General features: G+C 44.9%; 1 protein-coding gene across 1 annotated transcript in view; it reads left to right on the top strand.

Moving 5' to 3' along the window:
- The window catches only part of ADSL (adenylosuccinate lyase), a 28,234-nt gene extending 15,243 nt beyond the window's left edge, over positions 1-12,991 (top strand). Inside the window, exons 8-13 of the mRNA XM_083156118.1 lie at positions 1,945-2,014; positions 4,262-4,409; positions 4,687-4,777; positions 5,758-5,847; positions 6,475-6,651; positions 12,846-12,991. Of these exons, the coding sequence (XP_083012244.1) occupies positions 1,945-2,014; positions 4,262-4,409; positions 4,687-4,777; positions 5,758-5,847; positions 6,475-6,651; positions 12,846-12,932 (663 nt within the window). The 3' untranslated portion in view covers positions 12,933-12,991. The remainder of the gene's footprint in view (positions 1-1,944; positions 2,015-4,261; positions 4,410-4,686; positions 4,778-5,757; positions 5,848-6,474; positions 6,652-12,845) is intronic.
- The last annotated feature ends 230 nt before the right edge of the window (positions 12,992-13,221 follow it).

The following is a 13,221-nucleotide window of genomic DNA, read 5'->3' as shown; positions in this document are numbered from 1 at the left end:
CCCTTTAGCCATAGATCACCTAAAGTGGCAGATGAGCGAATGTCTCTCCTTAGATTGTCCAGTCTTTCGGTTGCCTGTCCCTGACCTAAATGCAGAGGAATGTTTTTTTGTTTGCAGCGATTCCTATCTCCAAAATATTTATTTCTGAGTAAATTGCAGGACTGGGTTTTTCCTGCTACATTCCATTTCTCAATTTTGCGTCCTTTGCTTTATTTATTTAGCATACTTCCCTGCTGTGAGACAATGCAGTGTCTCTTGTTATCTTTGGCATGGTGTACAGAAGTTAGCTCAAGCATGCACTTGTGTATGTACAATATATCTCCCAACTAAAACTACAAGTTGCAAATATTATGTGTTCGAACTAAGGTATCAAGGTATGTGTAACGGTGTGTGAGTTTTGTGAACTCGGTTGATCACAGATTGAACCTGCAAATTTTAAGCCATTTCAATGTAATCACTTTCCTGACCTGGTCACATCAGATGCAACCCAAGCCAGGCTAATCGTTCCCTGATCTGGATGCATCTGAAACTCCTACATCTGATGAAGCAGAGGGACCTGCCAGGCCTCCTGCATACACGGCTCTGCCCCCAGTGTTTTGCAATCACTGCTGATCAAACACCGCCACCCGGCGGCCACACCCTTCCCCCTTACCCAATGTAGCCATAACTAAATACCCCCCCCCTCTCTCTGTCCCGATCATTTCGGCAAGCTGCTATTTATAGAGGTACTCCATCCCTCTGCCTCCCTGCCCCCTCCCCCAGTGTCTGCCGTGCTGCTGATAACAGAAAAAGGGAAGGGTGAAACCACGCTTAACTAAAACATGCAACAGGTATTGGTAAAAAATATACGAATATTTAATAATATGAAATATACAATTAAAAGGATTACATATCCCATAAAAACATTGATACCACAATGCGTTATGTGTGAGATGGTATAGTCACCCACAATATGCTGCACAGTCCTGAGTCCGTTCCTAGAGTGCCTCTGTATTGATGTCCCAATAATGGCTTTGTTAGGAGAAAGGTGATCTCCAGTCCAGGGAGCTCCTTGTTGTTGATAGGTGCTCTACCTGGGGTTGTGTTGTAAAGGACCAGGGAGCGCCGGATGTTGGTTGGTGCTCTACCTGGTAATGGATGGTTATGTCCCAAATTACAGGCTGGTGGGATAGAATTCTCGAAGGCTGGTCCGGTCACAGTGTTTTGAATTGTATCTGCAGGTTGGCTGTGGGTGTCCTGGGTCTCTTTCACTGACGCGTTTCGCTGTATAAGCTGTGCTGCTGATTACTGCTGCTTGATCAGCACTGCAGGATGCCCCCATCCAGTGGTTGCACAGAGGATCCACTTGAGAAATGAAAGTCATTATGAACTCAGTGGGGTGTATTCAATGCCTTTGGTAGGCTGTGATGGCGAGCAGTGCTGATAGCTCGCCATCACAGCTCGCGGGTCAGTGTTCAACTGACACCCCCCCCCCCCCCTGCACTCGATGTTTCCACCTCGCTGGGTTTTTCCAGAGATGTGGAAATGGTTAGTGCGACCGTCAAAATGAATACCCCCAATATTTTCGCTGTTCCGGTTGTGATCCGTTTTTTGTTTTTTTGTAATTTTCATTTTCAGATTTTTTTGTTATTAGATGAACCTGTGTTTAAGGTAAACAGCTTTAGGGGGATATTCGATCCCAAATGATGTTTACAGGAAATATCCTCTGTTTCCGACAAGATTAGGTCTAATTGACTCTAATTGACATTCGACATATTCAATATTGGGTCCGGTTTACTGACTTTCGGAATAGATTGCAACAGTCGGAAACTCCATAAATCGGATAAAAGTGTTCTTAGTCACCTGGAAGTGCAATGGCATGCGTCATCCTATTCCAGGAGCAAGATTGAGGAAAGAATAATGTTGACAAATGTCCATTTAAAATAAAATCTTTCTTCTATCTAGATTTGTACAGATATTCGTTTGCTGGCCAATTTAAAAGAGCTCGAGGAGCCATTTGAAAAAGACCAAATTGGTAAGTCCACACTATTCCAAAAACAATAAGTGAAAACAAATGGTCATCATAAAAAAAAAAAAAAAAAAAAAAGTATATAGATTTTTTGGTACTTATGTAGTATCTGGGCTGCCGATTTTGTGATTGTATGCCTTACCTTAAGGCATACAATCAGATGCGATGCGATTCGATGCGATTTTGCATAGGATTCAATGTTAAGAAGGTCCTGTTCATTTCCCCACTATCCAAGTGGGCATAGAGTTGATTTTATATAGCGTGGCGAGCGCAGCGAGCCACCGAGCCCGAAGCGTGGCGAGCGAACGCATATTTCTTAAAAAGTATTCTGTGTCCCCTCGCGGGGCTCGCCACGCTTCGGGCTCGGTGGCTCGCTACGCTCGCCACAGGTTTATATCCAACTCCATGCCCACTTGGATAGTGGGGAAAGGAAAAGGACCCCTTTTTCCCATTGAATTCTATGTTAAAATGGACTCAGACCATTTTAACATTGAATCCTATGGAAAAATCTTGACCATCGCATCGCATACGATTTGGTCGCATGCGATGCGATCCGATTTCTAAATCGGACGCCCAGATACTACATAAGTACCGATTTTTTTATTCTTTTTACTTACTACGTTATTTATGTAGCGCACACATATTCCACAGCGCTTTACAAAGAATCTCTCTCGCTCTCTCGCTCTCGCTCTCTTTCGCTCTCTCTCGCTCTCTCGTGCTCGCTCTCTCTCGTGCTCGCTCTCTCTCGCTCTCTCGTTCTCTCTCTCTCGTTCTCTCTCTCTCTCTTTCTCTCTCTCTTTCTCTCTCTCGCTTTCTCTCTCGCTTTCTATCTCGCTCTCTCTTTCTTTCTCTCTCGCTCTCTCTTTCTCTCTCGCTCTCTCTCTTTCTCTCGCTCTCTCTTTCTCTCGCTCCTGCTCTCTCTCTTTCTCTCGCTCTTTCTCTCGCTCTCTCTTTCTCTCGCTCTCTCTTTTTCTCTCTCGCTCTCTCTTTCTCTCGCTCTCTCTTTCTCTCGCTCTCTCTTTCTCGCTCTCTCTCTCTTTCTCTTGCTCTCTCTTTCTCGCTCTCTCTCTCTTTCGCTCTCGCTCTCTCTCTTTCTCTATCTCTCTTTCTTTCTATATCTCTCTCTCTCTTTCTCTCGCTCTCTTTCGCTCTCTCGCTCTCTTGCGCTCTCTTGCGCTCTCTCTCGCTCTCTTGTGCTCTCTCTTGCTCGCTCTCTCTCGCGCTCTCTTGTGCTCGCTCTCTCTTTCTCTCGCTCTCTCTTTCTCTCTCGCTTTCTATCTCGCTCTCTCTTGCTCTCTCGCTCTCTCTTGGTCTCTCGCTCTCTCTTTCTCTCTCGCTCTCTCTTTCTCTCTCGCTCTCTCTTTCTCGCTCTCGCTCTCTTTCTCTCGCTCTCTTTCTCTCGCTCCTGCTCTCTCTCTTTCTCTCGCTCTCTTTCTCTCGCTCTCTCTTTCTCTCGCTCTCTCTCTCTCTCGCTCTCTCTTTCTCTCGCTCTCTCTTTCTCTCGCTCTCTCTTTTTCTCTCTCTCGCTCTCTCTTTCTCTCGCTCTTTTTTCTCTCTCTCGCTCTTTCTCTTGCTCTCTCGCTCTCTCTTTCTCTCGCTCTCTCTTTTTCTCTCTCTCTCTTTTTCTCTCTCTCGCTCTCTTTCTCTTGCTCTCTCGCTCTCTCTTTTTCTCGCTCTCTCTTTCTTTCTGTCTCTCTCTTTCTCTCTTTCTGTCTCTCTCTCTCTCTTTCTGTCTCTCTCTCTTTTTCTCTCTTTCTGTCTCTCTCTCTCTCTTTCTCTCTCCATAGAGTAGGGTGTGTGTTATGTATAGCTTAGTTACCTAGGCTAGGACAGTCGGCTATATCCGCGTAGGCTAGCTTAAGCAGTTATTGGGTCCTAGGAGTCCATATGGACCTAATAAGTAAGCCTAGACGCTTGGTCTGGGTTTTCATGTGATGAATCTGTGTTGCTGGCCAGAGGATCAACTTGTGACACGGTCAGTTCTGTACAGTGTAAGTTGTTTCCATACCGAGGGAAGCTTCGCTTCTAAGCTTCTTCTAGGTTGTCTTTCTCCTATTTTGGGCTGTGTTCTGTTCTGTTAAGTGGAGCTTATCTTTAACCCCTTCAGTAATGGCTTTTTTGCATCCTTTGACTTTAATGGCTGTTTAAAGAATCTTAAAGTCTTACAACTGAGTGCTGGTTACATACCATAAGACTAGTGTCCATGTGAAATCCAGTACACGTTTGTAGTAATAATCTCCGCTCCTCTTGCAGGATCTAGTGCGATGCCCTACAAGAGAAACCCCATGCGCTCTGAGCGTTGCTGCAGCCTGGCTCGCCATCTCATGACGCTTATTATGAACCCGCTACAGACCGCTTCAGTGCAGTGGTTTGAACGCACCCTGGATGACAGCGCCAACAGGTACCAGCATCTCCAGAGACCAAAGAGGGAATGGCCCCCATAACCGGCCTTTTTAAAAGAAAAGCTTGTAATGTACATATAACCAAACAATGCATCCTATACACTGTGCATACATAGCGAATAGCTGCTGGTGCAACTGTTCTTATTTCACAAACAAATACGGGTGGCCTTGGCGGAGTCATCCAGTAAACTGTTATAGCTAGAACTGTCCCTTGCACTGTGTTATGGGCCTGTGTCATCATCATGTCTACTAGATATGTGTTTCTGGTCCCTACAGGCGAATTTCTCTGGCCGAAGCCTTTCTGACAGCGGACATTGTCCTCAGCACTTTGCAGAATATATCTGAAGGGCTTGTGGTTTATCCAAAGGTAAAATATTCCAGGTTGTGTAGAATCAGCGTGAAACAGGTGTGCGTGTAGTATGATTTTGTTTTTTTAGCAATATGCATTCAATGACTATACTGACACACATAAAAGTGAGCAGATATGTGCTTAACCCTTGAGTGCAACATCTCTGAGCGATGCGCAAAATATCTGCTAAAAAATACCAGCGTCGCTCACATTTGTTATATAAATTCAAATAAATGTATAAAATTAGATTATATTTCCTATATAAGGTAAACATTACAGGTCATCACGATGAATTCAAATGTTTGATTGGCGATTTTTTACGCCTATCTTGACACATTCACTTGGCACTCAAGGGGTTAAGGAGATAAATTGCACTAGAGGACCTGTACTTGTACAAACACGTGTGTGTATATATGTGTGTGTGTGGGTGCCCCTCAACGTTAATGGATAGCAATGGAAAATAGATGGCACTCCAGAGGATTTTTCAAATGGTTATATTAAACACGAAAAGTATACGCCATCGTTCCGGGGGCTGGCACGCCCCTTTGTCAAGGCTGTGTACAAGATGGAAAAGGTGAATCACCTTTTCCACCTTGTACACAGCCTTGACAAAGGGGCGTGCCAGCCCCCGGAACGATGGCGTATACTTTTCGTGTTTAATATAACCATTTGAAAAATCCTCTGGAGTGCCATCTTTTATATATGTGTATGTATGTACAAATAATGTATATAACAATAACTTCTATTTCTACAGTATGAAGTAGCAAGCTTCTTTTTTTTATCAGTCATGAACTGAAAAACAATGAGGGTGCTGTATGTTTTACATAATAATGACAACTACGAATGACTGCAGTGTTTTTCGATACCAGACTACTTATCAAGCATTTATGTGATAGTGGCCCCTTACTGTGCACTAGATAGTTAGGTGCAGTATCTTGCAATGCTGAATGGAAGTACTTGGAATAAGTTGGTCTGATAACATCTGCTTTCTGGCACAGGTGATTGAAAGGCGAATCCGCCAGGAACTCCCCTTCATGGCCACCGAGAACGTGATTATGGCAATGGTGAAGAATGGGGGGAACAGGCAGGTTAGTCGCACAGAATGAGATCATCCACTTTACCATTTCTTACCTGTTTCTTCCTGCTTTGTAGGATTTTACATTACTTTCTGTGGGCTAGAGTATTGTAGGCAAGCTGCTTATGGTGACCAAAATAACCTTAGAACAAATAAAGACAATATTAACAAAAATATAATCCATTTAACTTGATACGTTTCTAATGCTGCGCAGTTTACTGTGAGGAGCTTGTGCAATATGTTTGATTTGTTGCATTGAAAAAAAAAAATATTTTGTTTTAGGTGTTGCCTATAGCAACCAATCAAATTATAGCTATTGGGGGGAATTTACTAAGATGTAAATTCTACTTCTCATGTGATGTTGCTGTGGACAACCAATCAGATCCTGTCTACTATCTTCTAGAGGGTGCTAAATAAATAAGAAGTAGATTCTGATTGGTTGCCCATAGCAAAATCACATTTGAAGTAGAATTCCCATCTTATTAAATTTCCCCCATTATGTCCTAATAGGTGCTAGATAAATGACAAGAAGTTAATTGGCTACTATTAGCAACATCGCCGTTTCTAGAACCTGCAAATATACCCCAGAGAGAGTGAGATTATAATGTGACCTTTTCTATGAATCTCCCTTCTGCGTTAGGATTGCCATGAACGAATCCGAGTGCTGTCTCAGCAAGCTGCTTCTGTAGTGAAACAGGAGGGCGGAGACAATGACCTGATCCACAGAATCCGATCTGATCCTTACTTTGCTCCCATACACTCTCAGCTGGAACAACTACTTGACCCTAAATCTTTTATTGGCCGCGCACCTCAACAGGTGAGACTAGCATATCTTCAATGTGATACCAGTTTATTTGGTACTAGTAGGAGCTCGACTGTAACTTGATAGCCTGAATTCTATGTTCCGGACACTGGGAGAATTGGTTAAAATTGCCACAGATTGTTGAAAAACAGCCCTGAATTCAACAATCCATCTTTCGTCCGAAACGGCCTTCAATGCTGTTGGAGACGGAAGAATTCAATAGATGGCGATATACCCCCCTTTTTAATAGATAATTGAGTGTTTGTTCCTCTTGCCATTTGTCATTTTCTACTACCTAGATCAGGCATGTCCAAACTCTCCAGCTGTTTTAAAACTACAAGTCCCACCAGGCCCTGCCACACTTTGCTGTTAGGGAATGCTAAAACTATGGCAATGGATGCTGGGATGTGTAGTTTCACAACAGCTGGAGTTTGGACATGCCAGACCTAGATATCCACAAACACCTATCTGATTTTGCACACCATGGGCTGCGCCATGAGACTTGTTGTTGTTGTTTTTTTTGTTTCAATCTGAATCTTTATGCGAATTTATCTGCAACAAAAACACAAATTCTGTGTTCTTTGTATAGTACAGTATAAGTGAATCAAGATACATAATTCAGGAATACGTAAGCAAGTATAGGAATTACTACCTGTGGTGGAACATCTCACATGGGCCCTTATTCTGCATCGTGCGGTACGGCCCGCGTGCGGCCGTACCGACGATGTTTTTAGTCTGCACATGCGCAGAGGTCAATCTGCGCATGTGCAGCCCCATTCGCCGCAGACGTATTTCGTCCGCCGCAAAGGGGGCGTATAGGGGCGTGAGGGGCTTCATACCCTCATTTCCCTATGTATACGCCCCGCGTTTCATGGGCGTTCCCATGCAAACGCGGGGCGTATGCATGGTAATGAGGGTATGACGCCACTGATGGGGGCGGAAAGCTGACGTCGCCGGATGTCAGCTCTCAGCCCCCATACAAGCTATCACACGGACGATTGTCCGTGTGGTCTCAGCTTGCGGGAGCTGCTGTGGCGTGCGGCCCTGCCTTCGATGGTCGACGACCATCGAATGCAGGGGGCAGCTCCCACCATGGTGGAGGCGTACGCCCCACCATTTTTATGCGGATCGCCAGCCGTCCGTGTACGGACGGCCGTGGCGATCCGTCTCGTGGGCGGGGATTGGTTTGTGCGGCCGGAGCACCGTGTGCGGCTCTGGCCGCACCAACCAGAATAAGGGCCATGGTGTCCTGTGCCGTATGCTGTAATAAGGGTAGTTGTAGGAAATCACCTCTGTATAGATTGTGTAGGCTGCCATGTAGTGCCAGTAAAGGCCCCCATACACTATGTGATTTTGGCATGATTTCACTGGATTTGGATGAATCAGGCCGTGAAATCGGCCCAAATCACACATGTAGACATCCCCTTCGACCCGATGCGCTGTCCTGTGCGCATCAGGTCAGAGTCGGGAGGTCGGACGGGCTACACATAAGATTTGCTAAATCTTATGTGCAGCCCTGAGCTGGGCAGGGGATACTGGCTACCAGAAAGCCTGGCGGAGGGAGCAGGGGGGGTGACGCAGGGAGCTAACAAGGGGAAGACGCTGCCGGGCAGCGCCGGGAGCAGTGGAGCGCTTTAAAAAAAAAAAGCCCATACAAATGAATAGGCAGCCACTGATTGGCAGAGACCTCTCTCAGCCAATCCCTGCGCCCCCTCCCTGCTCCTTCCGTCCAGCTTTCTGGTCGCGGGCACCCTCCCCTGCTGCCATACCCCACTCCCTGGTCACGTCAATGATGAAAGTTTGACAGGTTAGTTGCAGGAGGTATTCAAACTAATTTTAATAACACAGTTATACTAACAGCTCCCTCGGCCTGCAGCTCCCCGGGGGCATGTGATAAATCGCACATAAAATGCCTAATCGCATGTGATCCCTCCCGGGAAACTGCTGGGACAATCAGGTCTAATGGATGGGGGCCTTTAGAAAATACTCACCTTGACCTGCTTTTACCTTTCACACCTGTTGTTACATTTATTATACTTCCCCGAGCATTATTTTATGTCATTTTTAAAAAGTGTCTTCACTTTTATTTTCCTAACCATATGATGAAAGGTACTTCTTTGAAAATACGGAGTGTAATTTTTTGCTGATTTTATGAAACTTTTTAAATGTTTACAATCAGCAGAGAGGTAGATGGTGGGTTTTACTAATTTATGTATATGATATTTTATTTTTGGCATGATTTATAATGGCTATAGTCAAGACCATTTTAAATTGTGGCCTTGGGCAGAAGTCTTGTGGTTGGAGCTGAAAAATGACATTAAAAAAAAAAAAATGATCATCAGATCCGGCAGCCAACCATACCTGCAATTTTCCCTTCATGCCTCACAAAGCTCGCTGAATCAGCCCGGTGTTGGTATCTGCAATATATCAGTTTAAAATGCAAACACCATATCCAAGCATAAGAAGCTGCTCTGTTTGGTGCAGGTTGGCCAATCCCGGGATCGGGGGGATCCCAGGATTTGGCTCCAAAATGTCTTGGATTTCAATCCCAGGATCGGAGGATTTGGGGATCAGACTGCACATGCGCAGTCTAATGCCAGGCAGCTTCTGATTTACCCGCTCAGATGCTGCCTGGCTGTTCCTGACCCTGGTGTGCGGCATTGCGCAGCGTGATTTGGTCATAGGTCACTCTGTGCAGGCTGCACCTCCACTGCCCGGCTTCACACCCGACCCGACTGCCTCCACCGCTGCCGTCTGCCCAGCTCCCCCAAGTAAGTTAATGTGGGGGACAGGGGCGTTGTTCTTTCAGTGATGCCCGGGATTGAAAAAAATGCCCTTACGGATGAGCCACTCTTTCTGTTAGGGAAACACACATGACCACTGGCTCCTCCTCTGCATTAAACCTGGCATTAGGGTGACCAACTCATCCCTTTAATCCGGGACACATATTAATTACACAGGTTCTGTGGCTGGCTTTCACCTGGTTTTAAACTGCCACACCTCAAGACTCCATTTCACCTGATTTTAAACTGCCACAGAACCTGTGTAATTAATGTGTCCCGGATTAAAAGGAATGAGTTGGTAGCCCTACCTGGCATCCATCAGAGTGTAATGACTCCTATCCTTCCCTCCACCATCCACACCTACCGCGGCACACTATGGCTTTAGGGGATACTTTCAGTGTCTCCATTGTGATATTCTTTTACTATCAAGTGACCTTATTGTTGTCTTTGGCCCTGGGTGCGTTTATCGTTTCTACATGTATTTATAAAGTGCCAGCATATTCCTTTGCACTTTATAATTTACTCCCTATGTTTTATACCCAGGCTGGCTTGGCATTACTGGGTATCCCTTGAGATGCAAAGCGCATGATGGCAGATGTTTCATACAGACACTGGGGCCAAATGAAAAATAGCCTCAGATGTGCCAAAATGGCATGTTTTTCGGGAATGGTTTTGCCGCTGATGTAAAACACCAATCTTGGTATAGACAGTCTGATGCTGTACTGCGTCCTCTGTTACAGACCCGTAGTAGTAGTACGTTTATTTATAAGGCGCCACATAGTGTCCGCAGCACCGTACATAGCAAACAAAAAAACTAATTACAAGGTAACGTACAGGGTGTGTTGATAAAATACAGCATAAATAGGGGTATAGCTGGTAGAACTAAAATCAGCATCAGTTCTGAAGTAGGTGTGGAAATTGTCAAGGAGACTGAAGATTAAGTAGAGGAAGGGAAGAATAGGGCAGGGGCGCTGGTGAGGTAAAGAGGTAGGGTGAGTACATGAGGAAGGAGGGCCCTACTCATAAGAGTTAACAGACTAAAAGGAGGTGGGTGGACGAACAAAAAACAATAGGATAAGTAGGAATGGATGGGAACAGATGGAGGGGTAGGGTAGGCAGGATAGGAGGAGCAAAAGAGGTTAGGAGGAGGAGGGATAAGCTAAACGGAAGAAGTGGGTTTTGAGGGAGCACTTGAAGGAGGTAAGGGAATCAGATAGCCTGATGGGTGGCGGGAGGTTGTTCCAGTGCAGGGGGCAGCGCGAGAGAAGTCTTGGACAAGGGAGTGGGAGGAAGTGATTAGGTGAGAGGTCAGTCAGCGGCGGAGCGAAGAGGACGGGACTGCACAAGGGCAAAGTACCAAGGATTGGTAGTTTGTGGCATGCACAACAAATTCTTATTTCTTCTCCTCTAGGGAGGACATACAGTAAGTGTTTTGTCCGATGATGGAATGCCACCTCTGGAACACAAAGTAGAAAATCTAGCAATTATAAAAGGAGGGGGTTGAAGGTTAAAGTTGTGAGTTTACCATATTATAAGAAATCCCGTGACTGATATGTAAATATTGTAAAGATAGACAATTGCTCCTAAAGTTGAAGGTGGGATTTAAAATGAGAATCATCATATATATCCTGCATTGTAAGAATATATTGAGTATGCCATTTTCCTAAAGCAAGGTCAAGGATCCGTTTAGAAACTGGAAATGTTCACTGATCGGAGAGAGAAATGGCTAAATAACCTATTTAATTTATCCCACACTATTGTGACTCTTATACGCTTTGCTACACAACCTTGTAGATGAATGGGGCCTTTGTGCTGGGTAGTCCTTAAAAAGTTCTGTAAGTAAAAGAATGGCTGAATGAGCTCTCAACATCCAATCGAGATTGAGGGGGAGAGCTCATCCTGTACTCAAGTCAATCTGTGTTCCTGTTGATACATTTCTAAATTTGGGGCCACTAGGTTTAAAGCATAAAAAATCTGTTTCTGAATAATCTGGGCCGCTTACCTCTCTAAACAAAGGTTTAGGTAATGGGACAAATCCTACCTTGCAGGAAGTGGAAATGTTTTCCTCGTTAGATAGGAATCCCACTGATGAAGCACGCCGGCTATTGGTGGTGAAGCCCTAAGATGCTAATTGTAGAGATGTCGCCCCTACTGGACAATCTCCAATTGTTGCTGTGTTATTGGAGGATGATAATGCTGCAGCATTAGAACAGCTGCATTCACCATCCTCACTACCAGCTACGCTTGCTGTTTTTCACACCTCACAGAGTGTAAGCTCAATATAGACAGGGCTATCTTCTCCTTCTGTTACATGTCACTATGTCATTTCTTTGTGTGACTATCTCAAACTCTAGCACTGTATGTATCATTGCTGTATAAGCTAAATTATGCCACAGTGATTAGTTTACCATGCATTTAGTGATATAGTGAATAATCTAGGGTGGCATTTACCAATCTTTGCATTTGCATGTGATCGGAGTGTGATGTTGGCACCCAAGATCTCATTGAAGGATACCTATATGTATCATGGTACCTGCAGGGCCAGGAGCATGTGCTTGCTCCAGTACCAGGACTTCTGCACGTGCGTGGTCTCGCTGCCCACGCATGCGCAGCAGCCATTGCTGGGGAGGGTTATGAGGGATGGCATGGTCACATCCCCTATAGAAATCTATGGGGCTTGTGGCTGCAGGGGGAATGGAGGGTTCGCAGCAGATATCGGAGACCTCTGCAGTCCCGCTGATACTAAATACTTGTTGTTGCCCCCCAAAAAGAGAGTTTTGGGGGGAGGGGGAAGATAAGTTGCAAATATATTTTCATAAATGAGTACCAAAATAACATCTGAGCGATACCTATTACTATCTTGTGTAGTGTGTACACGCGATGTTAACGACGCTCGCACGCATTAATGACCCCTCTTCCTTTGTCCTGCTTGTTCATGGTTTTCTTTAATGACGGGCATGCTGCAGCATGGTCCCTGCTCCCCATCGCTCCTCTCCCGCCGGCATATGCAAGTGTATATGCACTTGCCGATGCCGGGTCCCCGCCACCGCCAATATCAGTATACAGATCAGCTAGTGTGTATGGGTCTATAGAACAGACGTGACTTGCACTAAAGGTGCTTTTTGCATTCGGAAACTGAGGGGTAGATTTATTACCCCTCAGTATTACGCTGAAGATATTACGTTTCTGGTTTTTATCACCGGCCAATCAGCTCCTACCTGTCATTTTTCAAACCAAGCCTGTAACTTCACAGTTAGGAGCTGATTGGCTGGTGATAAAAACCAGACATTTTATCACTTTACCAAGCTTAATAAATCTGCCCCTGATATTGGAATCTTCTTATTATCAAGCTCACTGCAGTTTGGATAAACCAAATGTATTTTGCGTCGCACACGGTTACCCTGATTACATAACTCTCTATTACAGGTGGTGAGGTTTCTGAAGGAGGAGGCGATTCCGTTGCTGACTCCCTACCAGAGTAAGATGGACGTGAAGATTGAGCTGGACCTTTGAAGTGTGTCAATAAGAAATATTTATTTTGGAAATAAAATAAACAGATTGATTTCAGTGTTCTGTTTGGTCTGGCTGTTACTTTGTACAGAGCTCAGTCGAGTTAAAGGTCTTATTGTTTATTGCTAGATATTTACCATGTGACACATTATAGACACGTGTGCGCTGTATTAAAGCCAGTCACATTGTAGCTATGTAGCAGTGGTCTCTGGCTTCCTTCTGAAAGTGAGCCTATATCATTTAGATGATTGCTTTTCTGTATGATAACAGAATGAGTGGGTAACCCATGGTT

Source organism: Crinia signifera, chromosome 8 (genome assembly GCF_055691185.1).
Source record: "Crinia signifera chromosome 8, ASM5569118v1, whole genome shotgun sequence".
NCBI lineage: Eukaryota > Metazoa > Chordata > Amphibia > Anura > Myobatrachidae > Crinia > Crinia signifera.
The sequence above is the reverse complement of the archived record's forward strand: the minus strand, read 5'-3'. Positions and strand labels throughout refer to the sequence as shown.